We start from the raw sequence: 25800 nt of genomic DNA, 5'->3' as shown, positions 1-25800 counted from the left end.
TCCCTCCCTCTCTCCCTCTCCACCCCCCTCTTTCTTTTCTTTGAGACAACATCCCGAGTGTCTCAGGCTGGCCCTAAATTCACTATGTACAGCGCTTTGCACATGCTGGGCAATGCTCCCCCATTGAGCTGCATCCCCAGCCGGCATGTTAATGTTAGTGAGGTCCACCTCACCTTGTTTTTCTCTTCTATGGTTCATGCTTTTAGTGGTGTGGCCTAAAACCTGTTTGATTACTAACCCAAGCTTACAGAGGCTCTCTGCTGTGCCTTCTGCCAAACCTGTAGAGTTTTGAGTTGGTAAATGGGGTGAAGTGAGGTAAGGCATTTTTTTTTTTTTTTTTTAAAGTAGAACAGACTGTGAGCTTCTCAGGTAAAAGCTGTCTTGTTCATCTTCCCATTGTTGAAGCACAGCGTTGGAAGGCAGTTGGGAAGGCTGTCCGGGTCCATTTGTGCTGCTGTAGTAAAGTACTGGAGAGTGGTTGACTTACAGAGAATAGAATTTATTTAATATGTGTGTGCGCTTGTGGTAATGCATTTATGTGCAGGTGGACGTGAGAGCATGTGGAGCCAAAAGACAACCTCAAGCTCTGTACTGCTCTGTTTTTTGCTGAGGGTCTCTTACTGACCTAGAGCTCCCCAAGTAGGATAGGTTAGATGGCCAGTGAGCCCAAGGATTCCTTTTGTCCCTGTCTCCCCAGTGCTGGGATTACAACTACTCAACTACCATGCCCAGATTTTTTTTTAATGGATTCTGGGGACCAACTTTAAGTCCTCGTGTTTTAAAGAAATACTTCAGTGACTAAGCTGTCCCTCAGTTTCCACAGGTCCTTTAAAATAAAGGTCCAGGATCCATTCTTGAAGATTCTGTCCTTTTAACTCAGTCAGCTTCCTGTAGTCTTCCCTCCTCCCGTGACCATGATGAAGATTGAGCTTCAACACGGATTTGGGAGGGTGCATGCTTATCTAACCCAGAACAAGGCCTACGAAACAAGTAGATGCTCAGTTTGGAGTGAAGGCAGGTGTCTGGTTGCTGTAAATGCAATGTGCCTCCCTTCCAAGTGAGCTATAAAAGTGACCCACACTCACTGTCAAGCGGGAGTGCTAAGACTAGAATCATCCCCACTCCCCAGGGTGCTTCTCTCAGTTTTCCATTTTGCCCACTGGGAGCTCATCTTGAACCCTGAACTTTTATTTATTTATTTATTTTTGTTTGTTTGTATTTAAGACACCATCTCAGGTTCCTTTCCGTCTGGGCCCGAGCACTGAGCAGATCCTGGGTGGCAGCTCTGCCCCCAATCTCACAAAACCCAGAGGAAGTGGAGCTCCCAGGAGCTCTAACCTGGGTAGTATCTTAGGTGAGGAGACAGCAACACCTGCCCCAAAGAGGGAGTAACTGGGGCCCACTAGGACCCAGGAATTCACTCCTGGCCCGGAACACTGGTTCCTTCCTGTCTGTGCCTGAGCACTGAGCAGATCTTGGGCCCCAGCTCTAACCCCAGTAGTAACACCCAGCCCACACAGTTCTGATACAACCAACATAATAGGAAAGACAGGCTCCAGTCAGAGACCGGGCAGGTAGCACTAAGGAGATCCAGATGGCATAAGGCAAGCACAAGAACATAAGCATCAGTAACCCAGGGTACTTGGCATCATTAGAACCTAGTTCTCCCACACTAGAAAGTCCTGAATTCCCCATATCACTAGGAAAGCAAGTTTCAGATTTAAAATCACTTCTAATGATGATGATAGAGGACTTTAAGAAGGATATAAATAACACTCTCAAAGAATTTGAGGAGAACACAGGTAAACAGGTAGAAGCCCTTAAAAAGGAAACACAAAAATCCCTTAAAGAATTACAAGAGAACACAACCAAACAGTTGAAGGAATTGAACAAAACCATCCAGGACATAAAAATGGAAGTAGAAACAATAAAGAAATCACAAAGGGAGACTACCCTGGAGATAGAAAACCTAGGAAAGAAATCAGGAGTCATAGATGCAAGCATCACCAACAGAATACAAGAGATAGAAGAATCTCAGGTGCAGAAGACACCATAGAAAATATTGACACAATGGTCAAAGAAAATGCAAAATGGAAAAAGTTCTTAACACAAAACATCCAGGAAATCCAGGACACAATGAGGAGACCAAACCTAAGGATAATAGGTAGAGAAGAGAGTGAAGATTCTCAACTTAAAGGGCCAATAAATATCTTCAACAGAATTATAGAAGAAAACTTCCCTAACCTAAAGAAAGAGATGTCCATGAACATATAAGAAGCCTACAGAATGCCAAATAGACTAGACCAGAAAAGAAATACCTCCCGTCACATAATAATCAAAACTCCAAATGCACAAAACAAAGAGAGAATATTAAATGCAGTAAGGGAAAAAGGCCAAGTAACATATAAAGGCAGACCTATCAGAATTACACCAGACTTCTCACTGGATACTATAAAAGTGAGAAGATGCCAGATAGATGTCATACATACCCTAAGAGAACACAAATGCCAGCCCAGGCTACTATACCCAGAAAAACTCTCAATTACCATAGATGGAGAAACCAAGATATTCCATGACAAAACCAAATTTACACAATATTTTTCCACAAACCCAGCACTACAAAGGATAATAGCGAGAAAGCTCCAATACAAGGAGGGAAATTATACCCCAGAAAGAGCAAGAAAGTAATCCTCTTCCAACAAATCCAAAAGAAGATAGCCACACAAAGATAATTCCACCTCTAATAACAAAAATAACAGGAAGCAACAATCACTGTTTCTTAATATCTCTTAACATTAATGGACTCAATTCCCCAATAAAAAGACATAGGCTAACAGACTGGACACATAAACAGGACCCAGAATTTTGCTGCATACAGGAAACCCACCTCAGTGACAAAGACAAACTCTACCTTAGAGTAAAAGGCTGAAAAACAATTTTTCAAGCAAATGGTCCTAAGAAACAAGCTGGAGTAGCCATTCTAAAATCTCCAGCCTGGGAACACAAAGGGAGGGACTAATGGCTCCACCTGTATAGGTAGTTGAGAGTGGCCTTGCCTGGTATCAGTGGAAGTGGACAGCCTTGGTGCCTGAAAGTTTGGATTCCCTAGTCTTGGGGAATTTGAGAGCAGGGAGGCAGGAATGGGAGGATGGTGGGAGCACACCCTCATAGTAATAGGAGGGGGGGGATGGGGTAAAGGGTTTTGGGGGGGGAATGTGAGAGGAGATAACATTGAAAGGTAAATAAATATCCAATTAAAAAAAACAGATAATGGGTCTGGCAATAGTAGTTGAGTAGTCAAGACTTTGTCAACAGTTTATTACTGGGATTTCGTATAATTCTCAAGGACAAGATATTGTGGAAGAGGCCCATGGAACTTTAAAAAGATTGGTGAGACATACTGTTGCTGAGACAAAGAATGATGCTGACCTGTGAGCTTGCTGAGTACCCTGACAAGGGTAACTGGGGAGCTGTATTGGACATATGTTCCTGACCCACCTTTGCTTGACTATATCCAAGATGGGACAAGCTGCCTTGCCTCAAGTTTTTAGACCTTGTGCGATAGAGAATCTAAAAGAGAAACTATGTCTCTTGTATTCTTCTTAAAGATGCCCAGCTATTAGGACTCAATCGTGAATTGTCTAGAAATCAATCCAATATGGGAAATAACAGTCTACTTTTGGAAGACTGGATCTAGACTTTGTCAGGAATATATTTGGAAGCTAGCTGTAGCTCGCTATGACGTTAGGATAGCAAGAGATAATGTTAGGACAGGATCTGGATTTCAAACAAGGGTTAGTGCATGTTTTAAGGCTCTTTTAATTGTCAAGCTATAATTGGTTTTGTCTCTTCTACAGCATTTGTTGTAACTTGCATTGACTGTATAATTTTCAATTATGTTAGTGTGTTGAAACCTGGCATGTCTGTTACGGGAGGTCTATCAACCAGCTTTTGTCTCACTGTCCTGAGTATTAGAAAAGATTCTCTGAAAAAAAGCTTGAAAGTGCTAGAAGAAGTGAGTTAGGCTTTAAGCAGAAGCAAGAGGGTAGCGGGCTTGATTATTGCTGGTATAACAGCTTTAATTCTATTAATTGTTAGCACCACTGCTTCTGCGATAGCATTGACACAAGGAGTTAAGACAATTATTTTTGTTAACCATCTAGCAAAAAATGATACTAATGTATTGAGTATACAAAAAAATTTTATATAGGTATCTGGAACAATGAATTATGCTCTATAACCCATTCAAAGTATCTGAAGGAGGTTCAGGGTTTAAGAATTAGGAGCCATCTCAAGTGTCATGACAAATATTATTGGAGTAGTGTTACTTTTGAAATTCACAATGATTGTCATTATAATTAGAAAAAAAGTTTAAAGACACCTGTAGGATATTTGGCATAATCCTAAAACCTCTCTGGGTGTGTTAACGTTGCATAATGAGATTATGAATTTAAAGAATGCTCCTCTGTTGACCTTTGATGCTGCAGATAATCCTGATAAAATTATTCATGGCCTGAGCTCAGTATTTCCATTTTGGACAAACCTCAGGAATGGCATACATAGCTTGATCAGGCTAACCCTTCTTGTCCTGGGAATACTTTTCTTCCTACCCATCATGTTAAAGCTTATCTTTAACAACATCAACATGTTGGCAGTCAAAGTACATGGCTTAAACCTGAAAATGGACCCCCAGACAGAGTTATTAAATTAACAGGCTGGCAAGCCAAGGAAGGGTAAGATTCTGCACAGAGCCTTACCAAGCTAAGACAGAAGTGCATTGCCTTTGATAATGCATATTCCATGATGGGTAAGGAAGGCATTCTTGTCAGAACAACCCAAGACAGGCTCAATCTTGTTAACCAAATAAAAAAGAGGGAGAGGTGGAAATCCTTTGGGGCTGCTTGGCAAGAAGCTGACATGGGCCAAGGACAAGGAAAGGGGCTGCTTGACAGGAATATGACATTGCCAAGGACAAAGAAGTAGGTTTCAAGCAGGAATATGACATTAGACTAGAACAAAGAAGTAATTTCAGGTGGGAATCTAAATCATAGGCTACAACAAAGAAGCAATCTCAGGCAGGAATCTAAATATTAGGCCAGAGCAAAGAAGTAATTTCAAACAGGATTCTAAATTTTAGACTGTAACAAGGAAGTAGGATTCAGACATGAAAATGACCTTGGGCTATGATAGGGAAGTAAGCTCAGATACTTTGGTCATCCTGATAAGCCTTTAGAAACAGTGATCACGGGAGTGTTCACGTAACTGGGTTTATTGCCTTGCTTTTTCTTTGACTATTTTTGTTTATTGTATTGCTTGTTCCTTGACTATTTGCATCTATTGTATTGCTAGACCCTCAACCTAGAACTGACCATAGTACATGCATGTAATCAAAATGGTATAAAAGAATAAAGGAAGAGGGGGTATAGGATAGGGAGTTCTAGGGAGGGGAAATGGGGAAAGGGGATGACATCTGTATTGTAAACAAATGAAATATCCAATAAAAAAGATAAAAATAAAAGACACCATCTCTTGTAACCCAGGTTGGCCTTGAAGTAGCTATACAACAGTAGCTTGAACTTATGATCCTCCAGCCTCCATTTCCCAAGTACTGGCTGACACCCCAGAGAGAAACACTTCAGACTTAGCTTTGTAAATTCAGAGTTCTAAGGACTGGGGTGTAGCTCAGTTGATAGAGAGCCAGCCTAGTATATAGGAAGGTTGGATCTCAAACACAACAGAAACTGGGTGTGCTAGTGCACACCTATAATCCCAGCACTTGAGAGGTAAAGACAGGGAAAAATCAGAAGTTCGAGGTCATCCTTGACTGTATAAGAAGTTTAAAATAGGCCTTAGTTACATGAGACTCTGTTTCAAAACAAAACAAAAACAACCCCCCCAAAAAAACCCCCAAAACAAAGGCTTAGTTCAGCAGTGTAGTAAATTTGAAATCACAGTTAGTTTTCTATAACATCTTAAATACCTTTTATGAGATGATGTTTCTGACTTCAACCAGACAGCACCCCCCCTTCCATTCGAATGCATTTTTAGAGTATACAAATTTTGCAAATGAAAAGATGGTTTCTGTTGTAGGGATGGAAAACTGAATAAAATCTAATTTGGGCAGAAAATTTGCTTTCGGCATCTGAGTGTTTACTTTCTTGTCACTGGTAATAATCACACATCATGAATAATCACATATCATGTCGAAGTAACAGCAAGGAAATTTAGACACTTAAGATTCCACTGTGGAATGTCAGCTATATACATTTGGATATATTTTTAACCTGAACACATCTGCCCAAGCACATCTAACATGAAGGAGTTTGATGAGACATTCAAAATGCTGTACAATAGCCAAACTTCCTCAAAAATTAAAATCCTGGCTATGTTAGTGTGAGCTGCTAGGACGAATCACCACAGGCTCAGATAGCAGAGACTTACTGTCTGCTGTACTAGAGAGTAAGAGGTTCACACTCCTGGGCACCTTCATGCACCTGCACCTGCACATGCACACCTGCACACACCTGCACACACCTGCACATGCACACCTGCATATACCTGCACACACCTGCACATGCACACCTGCACACACCTGCACACACCTACACACACCTGCACATGCACACCTGCACACACCTGCACTCACACCCCTGTACTTTCACAGGCCCTGCTTCCTGCTATCACGGGAGATAACAGAAGCAAGCTCTTTTCTTTTTATTATTTACTCTTTATTTTTGGTTATGGAATCATGTAATCTATGCTGGTCTCAAACTTGATCTATAGCCCATGACAACTTGAATGCATTTCTAACTGTGATTTCAAATTTACTACACTGCTGAACTAAGCCTTTGTTTTTGGGTTTTTTGGGGGGAGGGTTGTTTTTGTTTTGTTTTGAAACAGAGTCTCATGTAACTAAGGCCTATTGTAAACTTCTTATACAGTCAACTTGAGCTCCTTCTTTCTCCTCTGAGTGCTGGAGTAACAAGCATACACCACCATGTCAGGTGCGTGCAGTGTGAGGGAACAAACTCATGTATGATATGGTAGGCATGTTTGTGCCAAACCAATACATCCCCAACCCACCTGTTATATTAGTACAGTGCTACCTATGGGACCCAGGTCTCTCTAGGAATCCTAAGCATTAGGCCTCTCATCCCTATAGCCAAATTATATTTCAAAGGCCTCCTCCTAATGTTGGAGGTTAGTCAACATATGAATTATAGGAGGACACCATGATGGATCCTAAAAGGAACTCTTTGTTTATCAGCAATGTAAAAATGGGATGGTAGGGTGGCTGGAAAGATGGCTCAAGACTTAAGAGCACTTGCTGCTCAATTATGAGGATCAGAATTTAGATCCCAGCACCCACAGGAGGTGGCTTACAACATTCCAGCTCCTGGGCACCTGCACACAAACACACACCTGCACACTCACACCTACACACACACACACCTACACACACACACCTGCACACACACACCTGCACACTCACACCTACACACACACACACCTACACACACACACCTGCACACACACACACACACACACCCCTGCACACACACCTGCATACACACCTGCGCCCACACACACATAATAAAAAAAATTTTAAAAAATCTTTTTGAAAGAGTCATGTTATTATTACACAAGATAATAGTAGTAAGAAAAGATGATAGTTGCATATTTAAGATGAAGAGACATTGATGTATTCAGGCTGTGTGCAAAGGTGTGGTAGGCGTATTTGTTCCAGAGAGTTAGAGTCTTACTGAGTTTCTTCTGTAAATTGCTTGGCTCTTTGTTATTTTCTTTTTTGGTTAATGTTTTATACTTGTTTTTCAGTTCACTCTAAAGTTTTATTGGATATTGTTCTGTTAAGAATCATGGCTGTAGGTAATTTTTTTTATGTTATGAAACTGAAGCTAAGGCTATCTGCACTGAACTGTACTCCAGTGGGGTGAGAGATTTGGCCCCTAGACTTCATGTATTTATTTGACAAGGGAATTCCAGCCTGCAGCTGAGAGGGCTGGCTCTGGTCTAATCCCTGTTAGGGAGATTTGGGGAGTTATTACCACATCTCACAAAAACCATCCGAGGTGGAGGATCCTGAGGCTTGAACCTAGGACCTTGTACATGCTAGGCAAGTGCTCTGCCCCTGAGCTATGTCTGCAGTCCTCCAACTGCATCCTGTTGTTACTGGTTTCCTTTCTGTGTGTAGGTGTTTTGCTTGCATGTATGTATGTGTTTCACATGCCTGGTGCCCACAGAGGCTAGAAGAAGGCATCAGATCCCCCTGTAACTGGGGTTACAGGTGGTTGTGAGCTTCTGTGTGGGTTCTGGAAGAGCAGCCAGTGCTCTAAGCCATCTCCCCAACTTCGTGTTGTTTTTACTCTACTTTCTAGGCTTGACCCACGAAGAGGAAGTAGACAGAATCGGGTGCTCATGGGCCATTCACCCTGTTGACATAGCATATTGTGTGCCAATTATTTTTTTTAACATTTTACACTTTTTTGAGAATTTTAGACATGATTCCTGTATTTAAATATCATTTCCACCCCCAACTTGTTTCTTCTCCAACTCCTCTGATGTCACATCTGACTCCCTCTCAACTTCATGACTTTTCTTTAATTATTATTTTTGTTACATATACGTAAGTGTGTGTGTACACACAGACAGGCACAAAACTGGCTGGGTCCATTGAGTATAGCACAAATTAATTTTTGAATAGTATATGGTGTCTACTTTGTCATATATATTTTACATTTTTTATTACATTTATTTTGTTTATCTTTATGTGTGTATGCACAGTTTGGAGGTCAGAGGACAACTTTCAGGAGTCTGTTCTTTCTACCATGTGGATTTTAAGAATTGAATGTAGATCATCAGGCTTGGTTGTAAGAACCTTTACTCACTGAGCTATCTCCCTTCTCCCAATATATATATTATATTATATATATAATCTTATGTAGCCCAGGCTAGTCTTGAACCCCCTATACAACGAACAATAACCTTGAATGTTTAGTCTTCCTGTTGACATCTTCAGATTACTGGTATTACAAAGGAGTCCCCGAATTTTGTTTCTATTATGTTTGAGATTGAACCCAGGACTTTTTGCTGTACCAGGCAAGTGCTCTACCACCTAAGCTACAGCCCAATCCCTGCCTCCTATACATTTTATTGTGTCTGGTTCATCTTTGAGGTCCTGATCGACAATGAGATGATGTTAATCTGTGAACCTTCTACCTAGAAGACCAGGCCTGAACTATAGAGCTAGGAGCTTCATTAATTTGATAATAAATTTGGGCTGAGGCAGGAACTGTCGGAGTGACAGGAGCTAACATGTTTCCCTGGGGACTCAAGTTTCAGCCCTTAGCCCCACATCACGCTCCAATGGCAATGAAGGCTAAGTAACCATGGTAACACTAGTTTATATCAGAGAAATAAGGCAATGGGATGGAGAGTAACTCTAGGCCTGTTTAGAAAAGATGTTTACATGTGAAGGGCAACTGAAGGTGGCAGGGGGCACCCAAGCTAAGGTGAAGGGGGTTTCCAAGGAGCCTGTGCCAGAGGCAGAAAGGCTCAGACTGAGGACCAGCAAGCAGCCTGCATGGTCATGAGCTGAAGGAAGGGACCACTCAGAACCTTGAAGACCAAGGATATAATGTTTGGGGTTTGGATGTTGAAGCCATTATCCGGGGCTCTTGGAGGGTAAGCCAATGTATATAATTTTTAAAAGCCATCATGTAGATGCTTTTGTTTGTTTTGGTTTGGGGGTTTTGATTTTTTTGAGACAGTGTTTCTCTGTATAGACCTGAATGTCCTGGAGCTCACTCAGTAGACCAGGCTAGCCTCCTTTGCTATCTTGAGTATTGAGATTAAAGATATCCACCACTGCTCTGCAGGGTGTTTGTTTGTTTGTTTGTTTGTTTTTTTGGGTGGTTTTGGTTTTTTGAGTTGAGTATCTTGTTATGTAGTCCAGGCTGGTCTTGAACTTGTAATTCTACCCCAACTCCCGAGTAGCTAGGGTTATCGCTATGCACCATCATATGGTCTTCATTACTTGATTTTAAGTTAAAGTAATTCATTCACACTTGTGGTGCTGAGGATGTGTTAGTGGATAATAAAACCTATAGAAGCCTTTCCCTGGTGGAGCTTACAGATTGGTAGACTTTGGCTACTGTGAAGAGGTTTTTCAGGACCAGGAGTAGAAGCCTGGGGATGTAGCTCGGAGGTAGAGTTTTTGCCCAGTTTGCCCAGATCCTACGTCTGACATCCCCAGCCTGCATAAACAAACAAGAATGGAAACAGAGAGACAGGTCGGCGGCCCCCACAGACATGTAGAGCCGTAACAGGAGTTCAGCTTTGGGGAGCTGCTACAGACATGGGAATAAGTGGGTAGATTTGGGGTTCTTTTGAAGGTAAGGATGACAGAGCCTTCTGCATGTTGGATGGAGAGACTTCTGTTTGGGGCTTGGCAGGTTTGAGGGGCCCATGACAAAACTAAATACTAGGCGGAACTAAATACCAGAAAATCAATTCCACACAAGAAGCAGAACCTGGAAAGCTTTAAGCGTCGGCTTGGTTGTAGAGCCAGAGAGGGGGGTCTGCTTCACAAAGTGCTGCTCTGTGTGAAGGGGCCTCTCTCCATCGTGTGTTCCTTTGTGTCCCTTCTCATCTAAGAAGAGGTGGAGGAAGACTCATGGAGAACTTTCTCTCTCCTGGCAGCTCCTAGGCACCTCTGAGGACCTGGACGGTTACCTCACATGCATAAATACCATTACAGGATGGCTCTCACACAGTTGATACTCTTCTGGCTTTGGGGAAGGGGGCTTCTTCAGTAATAAAACATGTCTCAGGGAGAAATAGACATGTCTTTTTCAAGATGATTGGCCTCTTCTCTCTTGGAGAGAAGGTCTCGGCCATATACTTGAGGAGCCTGTAGTCTTTCCTGCTGTAACCCTGTCTCTGAAGAGCATGTGTGGTACTCTGCACACACAAGCTAACTAAAAGACATTTTTTTTCAAACTGACAAAGAAGAACAACTCACGCCTTGCCGAAGGCCAGCACCGTTCTAAATAAAAGCTCCAACATGGCAGATCAGGACACATTTCTGACATTACTGGGTTTCTGCAGTTTCGCTCTTGAATTTCTTTAAACAATAAGCCCTCTAATGATTTCCGTCTCTTCACGTAACTTTTTAGTAATGTGAATACCGTGGTAAGCTTAGACCCTTTTTTCTGTATTCTTCAAAGCATTGTTAATGGAATACCTCATTCGTCTGCATAAGAACCCTACAAGTTAAATGTGCTTTTCTTACGTCTAAGCTGTAAAAGAAAAAGCTGCATTTTTTTTCTGATTATAAGTGTAATGTGGGAAATGCAAAAAGAAGGAATCTACTCTCCTCTTAAACTAGACACAATAAGGAAGACGTTAACATTCTCTTATTTTACAAGGTTCTTTGCACACAGCAGGGACCAACCGGTGTGCCCATTTTATGTTCTTTCTTCTTGCTCAGTATTGAACTCCACACATTTTTGCCTTGCTTTAAAGTCCTCTGTGACAGCCAGGCACGGTAGTGCACACCTTTAATCCCAGCACTGGGGAAGCAAAGGCAAGTGGACGGATGTGAATTGAGGCTAGCCTGGACTACATAGCACGTTCTAGGCTAGCCAGGGCTACATACTGAGAGTTGCCTCTAAATAAACGAACAAACAAGCAGTTAAATGAACACCCTTCACAAACCTCCTGGTTTGCATAAAGATGTGAGAGTTGTAAAACTGAAATAGTTGGTCTGGGAATCACATATGAAAACATTTTTATGCTGACACTTTTACCATTTTTCTTTTTTTTCTTCTTCTAAGGTTAATTCTAAGATGTAGAATTACTTGGTCAAAAATTTGAACGACAGGGATACGTTTTGGCTACCTCATTGTATTTTGGGGATTACAATTAAAATACTTTATTTTTAGTTTATTTTGTAAGTGTATGTATGTGTCTATATGTTCATGCATGTGTTTGTAGTGTGTATATAGAGGTCAGAGGTTGACATGGAGTGTCTTCCTGAACCCAGCCCTATCATAGTTTGGAGACAGGGTGGTCAGATCCTCCTGTCTCTGCCTTTCCAGTGTTGGGGTCACAGCTTGTGTGGACATGCCTGGCTTTTACGTGGGTACTGCAGATCAAGCTTGAGATATTTTCCTTGCATGGGAAACAGTGACCCACTGAGCCGTAATAAATAAATAAATACATTTTTTTAGTAGACCTTAGGCTGGGTTATACGTAAGTACTATACATAAAGCTCTGTGTTCAGTCTCTAGTATAGCAAAACAAACGAACAATAAAACAAAATTTATTTATTTAGCTATGTTAGGCCCACAGCACAACAGAAGAGAAAGCATCCATTCTGCCTGTGCCTTCATGTATACAAACATACATACATACATACATACATACATACATACATACATACATCACCCCTGTCCCACAGCTCTCCCCCAGACCACAGCCCCTCAACCATGTCCACTATCAACGTTCTAACTCAGAATGGTTCTGGATCTTAACAAGTATGGTAGCCAGAAAAGACCCAGAACTCTTTATCTTCCTTCCTTCAGGCCAGATGATGGGATTACAGATGTATCTGCCGTGTCAGGCTTATTCCGCTCAGCTAGAACACAAGGCTATGCGATTCTCCACAAGCACCCTAGCAACTGGACTACATCCCCAGCCCCCGCTGTATGGTTTCTGTATCTCTGGCTTCTAGAAAGGTGGACTGTGATAATTATTTTAAGCAACTCTTTTGTGAATTCCTTTCCGTTTTCTTTACTCAGGGATTGAAAGCCAAAGCAAAGCCTGGTTTTCCCAGCATCCAATGCAATGGTACCCTAGGAGAGGGCCATGTCTCTTTTGCATCTATCTTCAGGCCCTCTCCCTAGCTTTGGCTTCCTGGGGACAGGACCTGAGACTGCCTGTGACTGCCTGAGACTGGAACAGGTTCTCTGGGTGACATGTGTGTTTCCCAAAGGCGTTTGAGCACTGTGACCTTGTGCCTTGTTATTATCAACAAAATGTGAAGAAGCCCAAACAGAAAGCATGAGTGTTTCTTCGTATTTGCTGCTTCTATTAGGTGTAGCTTCCCATTGAGCTGAGAGAGAGAGAGAGAGAGAGAGAGAGAGAGAGAGAGAGAGCGCTCCGCCAGCGCCTTTCATCAGTGGGAGATGAATTAGTCAGATTTGAGGTCTCCTTGCAGGAATGTGCTCAGATGACATTCTTGACAAAAAAAAAAAAAAAAACATTTTTGCCATTCATAGGTGATTGTAGCTAGTCTGCATTCTTCAGAGAGCAGGTTCAGTCATTCAAAAACTGGGAGCCATAGGAAATAATAGGTCTGGCAATTGCAAATTCCATTTTCAGTGGCAATAAAATCTGTCACCAAGCTGAACAGAAGCCGGGAAACAGTTCTCTATGTGGGTGCTGGAGGTAAGGGACACTGGTCACTTGGTGCCTGCCTCCTCACTAGCCCCCATCCTTGCGCCCCCTTCTTGGCACCTGGGCTGCACAGACAAGAATGCTTCCAGCCAGGAAAGGCAGAGTGAGGCCCTAGGAATCTGAGGAGGAGGAGCCGGGCTCCTTGTCTCCCTCACTGAAGGAGGCGAGGAGACATTGTGGAGGCAGCTGTGGAGGCCCACTCTTCCTCTTGGTCTTTGGCTATAGCTCCCTCACCGGCTGTACCTCCAGCCTACTGACATAGCTCCCTCACCGGCTGTACCTCCAGCCTACTGACGCTTCCACTCTTGTCAGAAACACCCACCGAGCACTGTCAGTGAGCCAACAAGGAAAAGCTTCACCCATCGGAGGACCCAGCAGCCATAGGAGGAAAAGCCACGCCTCCCAGTAGAGGGAACCAGTGGGTCAGGAATAAAAGAGCGATTTGCATATTTAGGACCCCTGAGCACAGCGTAAAACTGCTGCCTTGAGTTTAGAGTTTTGTGGGTCCCAGGAAAGCGGAAGAAACCTCGGAGAGTTGAACGTCAAAATCAGAGTGGAGCTGTCAGGAAGGGCAAGCCAGACCAGCGCGGGAATGGTAGGAGCTCCAGCGGGAGGAGGCAAAAGGAGAGAGGCAATACTAGTTACACTGGGGGGTTACCCATGAGTTGAAGAAAAGAGTTCGAAAAGTTCACCAAGCTCCAGGTTGAAATGCGTTTTTGGAAGCAGAAGTAGGGTCGTCGATGCTGGAAAGATGGTTCGGTGGTCCAGCTTGATTCGGTTCCTATCACCCACCTCAGTGTGATCCCAATTACCCGTAACTCTAGTTCCAGAGCGTCGGACACCCTCTTCTGGATTTCATGGCCACCCACATACATGAGGCTCACACACACATAAGTAAAAATTCGAAAACGCCGCCATGGGTCATGAAGCAAAACTTAGCATGTAAAAAACATGAAATGTCGTGCCGACTTTATTGTAAGCCGGCACAGTGATGATTACTTAACAAAGACAGATGTATCAGCAGGAAAAGGCATTTGCTGCCACTCCTAAAAACTTCAATCTGATCCCCAGGAGCGAGAGCGAGAGAATTGACTCCCGAAAGTTGTTCTCTAACATCTATCTAAATAAAATGTAATAAAAAAAATTTAAAAGAACAAAATCTTAACAGCTTGAAATAAAGAAACACAATTTAAATTCTGTTTTTTTGTTTGTTTGTTTTTTGAGACGTCTTGTGATGTAACCTCGGCTAGCCTCAAATTCAAAATCCTCCTGAGTGTTGGGACTTGTGCCACTGTGCAGGCCAACTCTAATTAATTCTGACATCTTTTAGATATTCAGGCATCCTTAAGTCAAAGAGAAATTCAAACCAAAATTAAAACTGTGTAAAATAAAGTAACAGGAGCTGGCTGGCCACGGTGGCTTATCCTGAGATCCTCACGCTTGAGGTGGCCCAGGCAGGAGGGGAAATTGGACACCAACCTGGGTCACACCAGGAAGCTACTGTCTCAAAAGACAAATAAACAAATATGTCTACACTCAGCTTATGGCATAGCAGATATTTCTCTGAAAATAAAATCACTTCCATACTAAGGAAAGACAATAAAAAAAAATTAAAAGAACATAGTTTTATTGGTGGATTAGGGGACTCTCAGTTGGTAGTGGTGCCTTTTTCTGGGCTTCCTGGTTCTCTGCTTCTGGGTTCATTAGTTCACTGATAAAAAGAGCCCCTTATATAGACAGATATCCATGAGTGCAAGGCCAGCCTGATCTATACAGCAAGTTCTGGACCAGCCTGGGCTAATAGTTTTAAACTTACTATTTTTAGTTTTAAACAAACAAAAAAGTCTTATGAAAAAAATGAATCGAGCACTCATATACTTTCCAGAATTATGAAATGGACACCTGTGAATTTGGCAGTGACTCGAGTGTCCTTGGACACCTGTGAATTTGGCAGTGACCCCGAGTGTCCTTGGACACCTGTGAATTTGGCAGTGACCCCGAGTGTCCTTGGACACCTGTGAATTTGGCAGTGACCCCGAGTGTCCTTGGACACCTGTGAATTTGGCAGTGACCCCGAGTGTCCTTTGTGTTTACCTAGGTTCTCCAGGAGCAGATCCGTGCCAGGGACAACATCAGCTATGGAACTAATTCTGCCTTAAAGACACTGGAGATGCGCCAGCTCTCTGGCTTGGGAGATCTCCGAGGAAGAGTTGCAAGGTAGGTGTACCAGTGACTTCCCTCAGAATGTCCCAGGGAAGCATCTTGAGGAAGGAAGGGTTATTTGGGCTCCCAGTCGGAGGCTACAGTCCACCAGGTGGGGAAGATGTGTCGTCAGGAGCATGAGGTGACTGTTCTCATGGGGTTCACAGTCACAGCTGAGGGAGATGGGTTATGCTAAGCTTGACTTCTCCTTTTTATTCAGTCTGGTACACCGGCCCCTGAGGCAGCTTTGCCCACAGTCAGTGCAGCCTTTCCCTCTTGGGTTTCGCTTCTCTGGGAACGCCCTCACAGCCAAGCCAGAGGTCTCCTAGCTGATTCCGAATTCAGTCAAGCTGGCCAGGAAGATTGCCCAGCACAGCAGGTGTTCAAATGTTACTCCTTGAGAGCGGTTTTTATTTGGCTTTGAGATGCTCAGGAAATAAAGTGCTCACTGTGGAAGTTTGCTGACCTGAGGTGGAAGGAGGGCACCAACTCCGTGATGTTATCCTTTATACACACACACACACACACACACACACACACACACACACACACACGTTATATCCACCACCACCACCACCGTCATCATACCCAGACTTTTTATGAACTCCAATTTAGTTAAGAAGCTCCACTAAATTCTTTTACTACACCCCTTCCAGCTTTGACCATAGAAGTTAGTGGCAGACTTCAACCCTGGGTGACTGCCTACCATAATTTCTTTCGTTTCTGAAACTGGCTGGGTGGTCATGGGAGAAAATGATCAGAGAGCGCCCTCTGCTGGTGGACGTTATTTGGTCATGTAATAGCATAGTCATTGTATCATGTAACACACAGTGCTTACTTCTCAACATGTTTATCTTTGTTATGATTAATTTTTGTTTTAATTCCTGAAATTATTGGTTTCCCATAGGTTGGGAATTTTAATATGTGTTTTCCTATCAGTGTGGAAAGATGATTTTTTTTTCTTTACTTGGTACATTCCGTGAACCCAGAGCCTCAGGATTACCTGGGATATTTTTTCAAATGTCTTTAATTTACAGTTGCACTTATGCATTTAAGCACGGGTGTGTGTACTGAGTCACATGTGTGAAGATCAGAGGATAATTGCAGAAGTCAACTCTCTCCTTCTACCCCACCTGTATCAGGAAAATCAAGTTATCAGGCTTGGCAGTGCTTTTACGGGTTGCACCTCTTCCTGGCTCTTACCTGGGACCTTGTGATCAATGTTCACTCCCCACACCCCACAGCTGCTGAATTAGAATCTGTTTCTAACGAGGTCCTTGGGTTCTGGGCACCCTGATGTTTAAGAGTTTGTTACAAGAGGCCCTCCCCTCCGGATTGCTGTTAACTGGATGGGATGAAGTTGTCCAGGCTATGTGTGGGTCTCTTCCACCCTCTGCTGCTCTCAAGAGCCCAGTACAACTCTGTAGCTAACAATGATGATTTGGAGCAAAGAAGCACTTTCAGCCAGCTTGGGGTGACAATGAGCTCAGGGGAGCACTGGGGTGACAATGAGCTCAGGGGAGCATGAGATGAGATTAAGAACAGAGACCAACCGAGACCAGGCACCATTAAGGCAGCAGACTGGTGTATTTGTGATGAAACCGCACCTAGTTATTGACTGATGTCAGTAGGTGCCGTAGTAGAGGAAGAACCTCACCAAGATGCCGAGACTTCATTTCTCAAAGGAGCAGAGGGGTTCAGCCTTCTTGGAAAAGACTGACACCCAGCTAGCTCACATGTCACTTTATTCAAACATCATACGAGGTTAATTGGGCCTGGGAAAGGTTCCAGCTACCAAACTTATCTTGCCATTGCTGCCTTTGAGAGCAGACAGCCCACACAAATCTCAGTCCCTTTTGACCATGGCTAGCCATAATCAAAAGTAAGAATTCCTGGTTTGCCAGGAGTGTCTTAGGACCAAGGTCGGTGCAGCTACAAGCTCTCAGGTAGAACTGACTACAGATTCTCTACAGAGACATTTCTTCAAGGTTCAAACAGCTGCAAAACAATTTCTCAGCGTCTACTGACAGACCCAAACATAGCAAAGGCTTTGCTGAAACATTGCAATCAAAGCCAGACACAAAGGCTTACTATACATTTCCCTTAAAGCCAGACATAGTGGTTTTACTATACGTATCACTGCACCTAGTCCCTTGTATGCTGGGAATGCGTGTTGGCAGCTGAAGAATAAAGAACAGTTAGCAGCTGGAGGAGGGTCTAAGGATTGGATGAAGGGTGGAGTGACTACTCTTCTCTGTTTCTTGCTGGTGTGTTGATCTGTTTTGTTTTTATTTAATGTGCATGTGTGTGCCGGAGTGTGTATATGCACCATGTGTATGCAGGAGTCTATGGACGAGAGGAGAAGACATAAGATCCTCTGGAACTGAAGAAACAGGAGGTTAGAAGCTACCCTGAGTACTGGGGATTGAACCTAGCTCTCTGTAAGAGCAGTGAGCACTCTTAACCTCTGGGCCACCTCTCCAGCCCCTTCCTTTTATTATTATTTATTTGGAATTGAAACAGAGTCTTACTCCGTAGCTCTAGCAGGCCTTGCACCATCTTGTCCTGTCTGTCTCCTGAGTGCTTGGGGTTGCAGGTGTGTTCCACCATGTCTGGCCTGTCACTTGCTGTTCCCAGCAGGATGAACCCCCTTCAGTCTCCATAGTCTGACCCTGTGCGGTGGACATCGCCTGATCTCCTCACCCCTCCCTACTGTTGTCTTGCCCCTTCGGTCATACCCTTCGACCTTTGTTAATCTCCACAGAAGCCAGTTCTTTTACCACAGGGCCTTGGCACATGCTGGGCTCCCACTGAGGACCTTTCAACTTCCTCTTCCAACTCCTTGTCCACCTTTAAAGGGTAGTACAAATGTCTTTTCCTCTGCAAGTATACCCTGACACACACACACACACACACACACACACACACACACCCGCCCCTGACTTAAGCTCCATCCAGTCATTCTATTGTCTTAGAGTGGGACTCTGTATCATTTACTTCTGTAGTCCAGTGCCCGGAGCCTGTTGAGACAGTAGATACTCAACAAATATGTCTTTGGATGAATGGCCCATCTAGAGAAGTCATTGGGGCAGGACTGGAAAATCTTGAGTTCTTGTTTGGCTTTTAAACCCCAAAGCTCAGAGAACAAGGTGGGGGTGGGAGGCTTGGAAGGACTTGAGGCCACAAGGTGGAGCAGGGACTTGAGGAGACAGCTGAGGATTTTCATGGCCACTGTGTTTGTTAGGGTCTTTCTCTACAGCAGTGGTCCCACCCTTCCTAATGCTGTATCCCTTTAATTCAGTTTCTCGTGATGTGCTGACCCCAACCATAAAAGTATTTCCATTGCTACTTCATAACTGTAGTTCTGCAACTGTTATGAATTGTAATGTGAATATTTGTGTTTTCTGATCGTCTTAGATGACCCCCGTAAAGGAGTCATTTGATTCCAAAGGGGTCTTGATCCACAGGCTGAGAGTCACTGTTCCAGAGCAACAGAACCAATAGTTGTGTGTGTGTGTGTGTGTGTGTGTGTGTGTGTGTGTGTGTAATGATTATATTGGTCTATGCAGCATAGTCCGGTAGTCAGGTATTATCTCCATGCTGGAAAGGCTGAGGACCCAGGAGCTGCTTAGCCAGATGCCTCAGCAGCCCAGCCCTGGTGCTGAGGGCCTGGAGGATTCCCCAAGAGCCAGGGATCTTTAGTCCACGTCAGAAGCCAGAAGAAACCTGAGGCTGGTATCAGTGTGTGTGTGTATGGCGGCGGGGGTGGGGGGGGGAGTAGCAGTATCAGCAAGATCAGTCCCACCCTGTTAGTTAGTGAGGCTCAAAGGCAAGGAGGCACACAACACAGGTTCCTCTCAGCCCCCTGCCCCCTTCCAGGCTGCCCAGGGAAGGCACTGCCCATGTTTAGTGTGGGTCTTCTCACTTCTACTTGCCTGATCAGGAAAACCCCTCATGAGTGTGCCCAGTGCCTGCATCCAGTCAAGATGATAACCCAAATTAACTGTCACACTGCTGTGGGTGCAGGTGGAGATTTAGGACACAGGTGTGCAACAGGCAAAGAGGGAGTCGGCCACAAATGGCTGCTATCAACACCTCAGCCAGTCAGTGAAAACTGATGTCATCTTTATGGCATTGTATCTAGACCAAGAAGAGTTCTCTTGAAATGCCTTCTGGAATCTTCCATTCCGCTTCAGCGTGATCCATCAGCTTCTCCACCCAACTTGTCCCTCCGCTGTTAACAAACACCTGCATTCTAAAACCACCTTGAGTGTTTGTTTTAGGCACTGGATATTTTGGGTTTGTTTTGTGGCTATATCTGTCTCTCTCTTGGAAAGCTAATGAGACTGTTGAAGTCAATTCTCGTGAGATAAAATGCTCTTTGGCGAGACTTTGACTTTTGTGCATTGATTGCATAACTGTGTTGAAGAAGTATAGCTTTTAAAGTGGTATCACTAAATTTCTAGGCTGGCATATAATTTCTATTTGGATGTGTAGTTTTGATGGCTCTTTTAGGAATATAATTATCAGCAAGCAGGCCCTTGCTTCTCGCCTGCAAATCTAGGTCAGGCAGGCTCTCCTTGGAGGGACTTTCTCCCCACTCAGCACAGTGCACCTTCTGGCCCTAGCCAGAAATTCTTTTTCATTTCTTCCAGAAGCAAAGTTCACATTAACTTTCCAGTTCCTACTGGAATGTTTGCTCCCGTGTTTGGCACGTGGTCTGCATTTTCCCAAAACTCAGTGGCCATTTCCTCTTTCTTCTCCGATAGAGGGTGTGGGTGTGCCTGGTGGCAGAGGGTTAGAGGAAAAATATCCATATGCCAAAGCATAAGCTCCCAACACCTGGGAATTGGGAATTAGAAGGTGATGATACTAGAACCTTCACAAAGGGCACCGCAGACCTTCAAGTGCTAGCTCCCCCTCCCTCCCTCCCTCTCTCTCCTTCCCTCTCTTCCACTATCTCTCTTCTGTTCACTATGAAGAGAGTTCATGATATGTAATTCACACATAAGCAAACAATTGGAGGAGGGGCCTGGAGAGATAGCTTAGCACTTAAGAGTGTTTGTTGCTCTTCCAAAGGATCCAAGTTTGCTTCCAGGGATCCATGTCAACTCACATGGCTTACAACTCCAGTTCCAGGGGACCTGATAGCCTCTTCTGAACTCTGTAGCAGGCATTGCTTGCACACATGAGCGTGTGTGCGCGAGTGCGCATACACACACACACACACACACACACACACACACACACACAGGAGGGAGGATATTTAAAAGTAGAACTTGGAAGCATACAATTCTGTGGGTTTTAGTATATTTACTATGTGTAGTTAATCACAGGACATTTGAACAGTTCAGAAAGAAATCCCATCTTCCCTCAATCCCTGTCTATGGCAATCACAAAATTCCTTCTTTCTCTATGGATTTGCCTCTCTGCATGTTTTCTGTAAATAGAATCATCCCAGACAAACTTAAGAGAAGCTTCTTACACTCAGCGTCGTGTTTTCAGGGTTTCATCTGCGTGTGGCCTGTCAGCACATCATTGCTTTCTGTGGCTAAGAGACACTACATTGTGAGCAGATATACTGCTTCTATTTTTTTTATCTATCATAAATTATAATATTATAATTATAAATAATATATAAAATATAATCATAAACTATAAATACAGCTGAGGATATTCGTTTATGAGGTCTTGTATGTTTGCATTTTAAAGAGATTTATTTATTTTTATTTTCCATGTATACATGTATGTGTACTGTGTGTGTGTACCATATGTGTGCAATGACCGTGGAGACCAGAAAAGGGCGTCAGGCCCTCTGGAGTTGGTGTTACAGGTAGCTGTGCATAGCCCTGTGTGGGTGCTGCCAACCAAACTCCATCTCTCTGCAAGTGTTCTTGGCCACTGATTTGTCTCCAGCCTGGAAGCAGCTTTTTATACATGGTGTGAGGTAGGGTTCCGAGTTCATTCTTTTGCATGCTTAGTTCTAAGTCAGAAGTCTGGTCTATCCCTCACTGGAGTGTCTTGGCACCATACATGAAAACATTTTGGGATAGGGACACTTAAGTTTCTTCCTTTCTTTTTCCCTTCCTCCACCCAATCCCCTTCCTCAGCCCACTCCCCTCTCCCACTCCACTCCCCCCACCTACTTCCCTTCCCTTTCTGTCCCTTGCTCTCTTTCGTTGTATATGCACCAGAGGTTAAGCTCAGGTGTTACTCTCTGGAGCCATCCACATTTTTTTTAAACGATTTTTATTTATTTATTTATTTTATGTATATGAACACACTGTCACTGACACGCCAGAAGATGGCATCAGAGCCTATTACGGGATGACTGTGAGCCACCATGTGGTTGCCGGGAATTGAACTCATGACCTCTGGTAGAGCAGCCAGTGCTCTTAACTGTTGAGCCGTCTGTCTCTCTTTCATCTGTCCAGCCCATCTACTTTAAAAACCAAAAACCAAAAAAAAACAAACTCTGTGTGTATGTGTGTGTGTCTATGTATGTGTCTGTGTGTGTGTCTGTGTGTGTGTCTCTGTGTATGTATCTCTGTGTGTGTGTCTGTGTCTGTGTCTGTGTGTGTGCATGACATTGTAGAATCAGTTCTCTCTTCCACTATGTGGGTTCTGAAGACTGAACTTAGATCCTCAGGTTTGCACAGTAAGTACTTTGCCCATCAAACCATCCTGGCCCAAAACTTGTATGTATGTAAAACATGCGGTTTTCAGGTACACAAGCATGCACGGGCCATGGTGCCAGTGTGGAAGTCAGAGAACAATTATTGAGGGTTGGTTCTCTCCTGCCACCTTTTGGGATCCAGGAATTGAACTCAGGTTGTTGGGCCTGGCTGCATGTACCTCTATCCTCTGAGCCATCTCACCAGCCATTTTAAAACAAAACAGGCTCACTTGCTGGCTTTGAGCTTACCAACTAGGCTAGACTGGCAGCCAGTGATCCTGAGAGATCTGCCCGTCTCTGCGTCCCCAGTGCTTCCAAGAGCTCACCTTCTCACCTGGATGGATGGAGATATATATATTCTTATTATTCTTAATTATGTGTAGGTGTGCATGTGAGTGTTGGTGTCTGCTGAGGCCAGAAGTGTTGGATCCCTGGAGCTGGGGGTATATATAGGCTATGGTGAGCTGCCTGACGTGGATTCTTGAGACTGAACTCCAGTCCTCTGTAAGAGCAGTAAATACTCTTAACTACAGAGTCATCTCTCCAGCCCCACACCTGGCTTTCTTACATTCATTCTGAGCATCAGACACAGTTCCACATGCTTTACTGTCTGAGGCTTCTACACAGCCCAGGAGTGCAGTTTCTGAGGCGCCTTGGCATTTCCCAGTACATTTTATAGTATGTGAGGCAGTTCCTTCACATGCTTTTAAACTTTAATGAATATGTGTCCTTTGCCTGGATAGGTGCGACGCCAGCATAGCCAGACTCTCCGCAGAGCATAAGACGACCTACGAGGGACTCCAGCACTTGAACAAGGAACAGCAAGCAGCCAAGCTGATCCTGGAAACAAAAATCAAAGATGCAGAAGGACAGGTATGGCCAGGTCAGGTGCCTCTTAGAAGCCGGAGTTTGTTCTCAGCTCAGAAAAGCACGGTGTTGCTTGTTTTCTGCAGCAGTGGCCAGCTAGGGTCCCCAGTGCGGGTTTATGCAAATCCTCAGCTCTTTCTGTCTTCCTTCCTCTGTCTCACTGGAGTGGCCCTTCATGAATCTGGAAGCCAGATCACAGAGAGTTTTTGGTACAGTGCCAATTGAAAGATCTTTCCCCTTATTCAGAAATCAATTCCTATACCCCAGAATTCTACGGTACTCCTCCCAGACTTCCTCTTGCACAGGCAAGTGGCCCTCCCATCGCTTTGCACTCTGTCCCAGTGTCTGATTCAGGAAATATGTTCTTTACTGACCGGGACTCATTGCGTGTACTGATTAATCGAGTGGTCTGAATATGGGATCCAATTAGGCCAAAGCCAGACAGTCAGCTGGCAAAGGAAACTTACGGTATTTTTACCTTGAAATTCATAGTTTACTTCACAAAGCGAAACTCAGTACTCAGCATTTCCCTAGTTTGGAACAGTTTCTTTTAAGATCTTTATTACCTTTGTGTGTGTGTGTGTGTGTGTGTGTGTGTGTGTGTGTGTGTGTGTGTGTGCACCCTCCTAGAGAAGACCCTGGAGCTGGATTACAAGGGTTAAAAGTTGCCTGACATGTGGGCAGGAAGCCTGGGGCAGGTAAGAGGGTTTGAACTCTGAACTCTGAGGGGTATGTGTTCTTAACTGACTCTCACAAGTTGTCCTCTGATCTCCACATATGAGCTGTGACGTGTACACATCCACACACATCCACACAAAGGAAGTAAATAAATGTTAAAGAAAATTTACAGACAAGGCTAAGGAGGTAGCTTAGCGATGGAGTGCTTGCTTGCCTGAGTTTATGAAGCTCGAGATTCAGCCCCTTGTCTTTTGCTGGTTTGTGGGTTCTTCTTTACGCCTTCTTCCACCCTTTCGAACCCCTAACACTAGATACGAGAGGAAAGTGGATAGAGGGGAAAGAAAAGAGATCCCTGAGCAAAGTCAGGGATTGACATTATCGTTAGATTACTTCCTGCCGATTAGAGGCGTGGAGTTCCTTGGGGCAAGTTTGATCTCGCTGTCAGGACTTCTCATTTCTTCTTTTACTTGTTTCTTCTTTGTGCATGACCACTTAACAAACTGTAACAAACAAACAACAACCTAGCCCACCCCTCAGAGCCCTAACATTTATATTCCCTTTGAAACGTCCCCAGGGTTCCAGTGTCACACAATCCCAGAAACTATCTCAGCTGGCAAAGTCACACCCTTGCTAGAGCATGAGGCAAATCATAGTTGGCTGCTGTGAACAATTTAGAGCAGCCCAGTATCCCACACCTGGGACTCAAATAAAAACAATAGTAATATTCTTGTAATATTACTGTGTTTTTCAAAGAAACCAAAACTCTAAAATTGTCACTACGGTCCCTCATAATGGAGCAGAGTCTGTGGGAGTGAAAATGAGATTATTACAGAAGTGGGGGCGGGGGGAGGCTTCCTGGAGGCTAAGGTGAGTACAATACAGAAATCTCCCAACAGAGATATGATGATGATGATGAAGATGATGAAGATGATGAAGGTCCGCATCTTACAAATATCATGAATCTTTAGTCAGAGTGTTGAACAACACTTAACTTTTCAGAAAATGAGATCATTTCATACAGGACTACTTTAACATTGGGCTTTGGTGAAAATAAAACCCAAATAAAAACAAAGGCCAGGAGTGGAGGACCGGAGGGATGTGACCCACAGAGTCTTCTGTGGGGCTTTGCTTGATCAGGAGGTACATCTGGAACTTGATTTGTTTGTAAGCCATAGAAATTCTGTCCTCCAGGACTGGCAGCCATAGTGCTGGTGGAAGTTCAAGGTAATGATGGCTGTGTACCCTGACAGCTGGTAGAGGGACCAGCCCTGGGCAGGAGCTGGTCTCTCATCAGAGAGCTCTGAAGTTTAGACTCACTTCTGATGAATATTTTGACAGTGCCCCTTGTCTTGATTTTTGCTGGGTGTGTAAGAAAGAAAATAAAGGCAGCGGCTACAAAGATGGCGTAAGAGTTAAAGAGCCCTAGGGAGATGGTGTAAGGGTCAAAGCATCCATGGGTACCAGCACAAGGGCCTGGATCCGCAGCACCCAATTGAAAGCTAGGCACTGTGGGGGCTGGAGAGATGGCTCAGCAGTTAAGAGCACTTGTTTTTCCAGAGGACCTGAGTTCAGTTTCCAGTACTCATTCAGAAGCTCATAGTTATAACTCCAGTCCCAGGGAATCTGACGCCCTCCTCTGACCTCTGCAGACACAAGATACACACATGATGCACATGCATACATTTAGGCAAACACTCATGCACATAAAATAATCTAAAAATGTTTTTTAAAAAGCTGGACATTGTGACACACCCTGCACTGGGTGGGGGAGAAGGCAGGCCGTCCTTAGACCTTATTAGCCGGCTATTCTAGCCAATAGGTGAGCTCCATGTTCAATGAGAGGACCCTGCCTCAAAATATAAGGTGGAGAGTGATTGAGGAAGAAAACTCCTGTTAAC

The 25800-nt window shown here is 44.0% G+C and overlaps 1 protein-coding gene across 1 annotated transcript in view; it reads left to right on the top strand.

Moving 5' to 3' along the window:
- The window catches only part of Fam81a (family with sequence similarity 81 member A), a 56966-nt gene that overhangs the window by 20629 nt on the left and 10537 nt on the right, over positions 1–25800 (top strand). The window contains exons 4-5 of the mRNA XM_076926186.1: positions 15578–15696; positions 23101–23230. Coding sequence (XP_076782301.1) covers positions 15578–15696; positions 23101–23230 — 249 coding nt within the window. The remainder of the gene's footprint in view (positions 1–15577; positions 15697–23100; positions 23231–25800) is intronic.

Source organism: Arvicanthis niloticus, chromosome 27 (assembly GCF_011762505.2).
Source record: "Arvicanthis niloticus isolate mArvNil1 chromosome 27, mArvNil1.pat.X, whole genome shotgun sequence".
NCBI lineage: Eukaryota > Metazoa > Chordata > Mammalia > Rodentia > Muridae > Arvicanthis > Arvicanthis niloticus.
The sequence above is the reverse complement of the archived record's forward strand: the minus strand, read 5'-3'. Positions and strand labels throughout refer to the sequence as shown.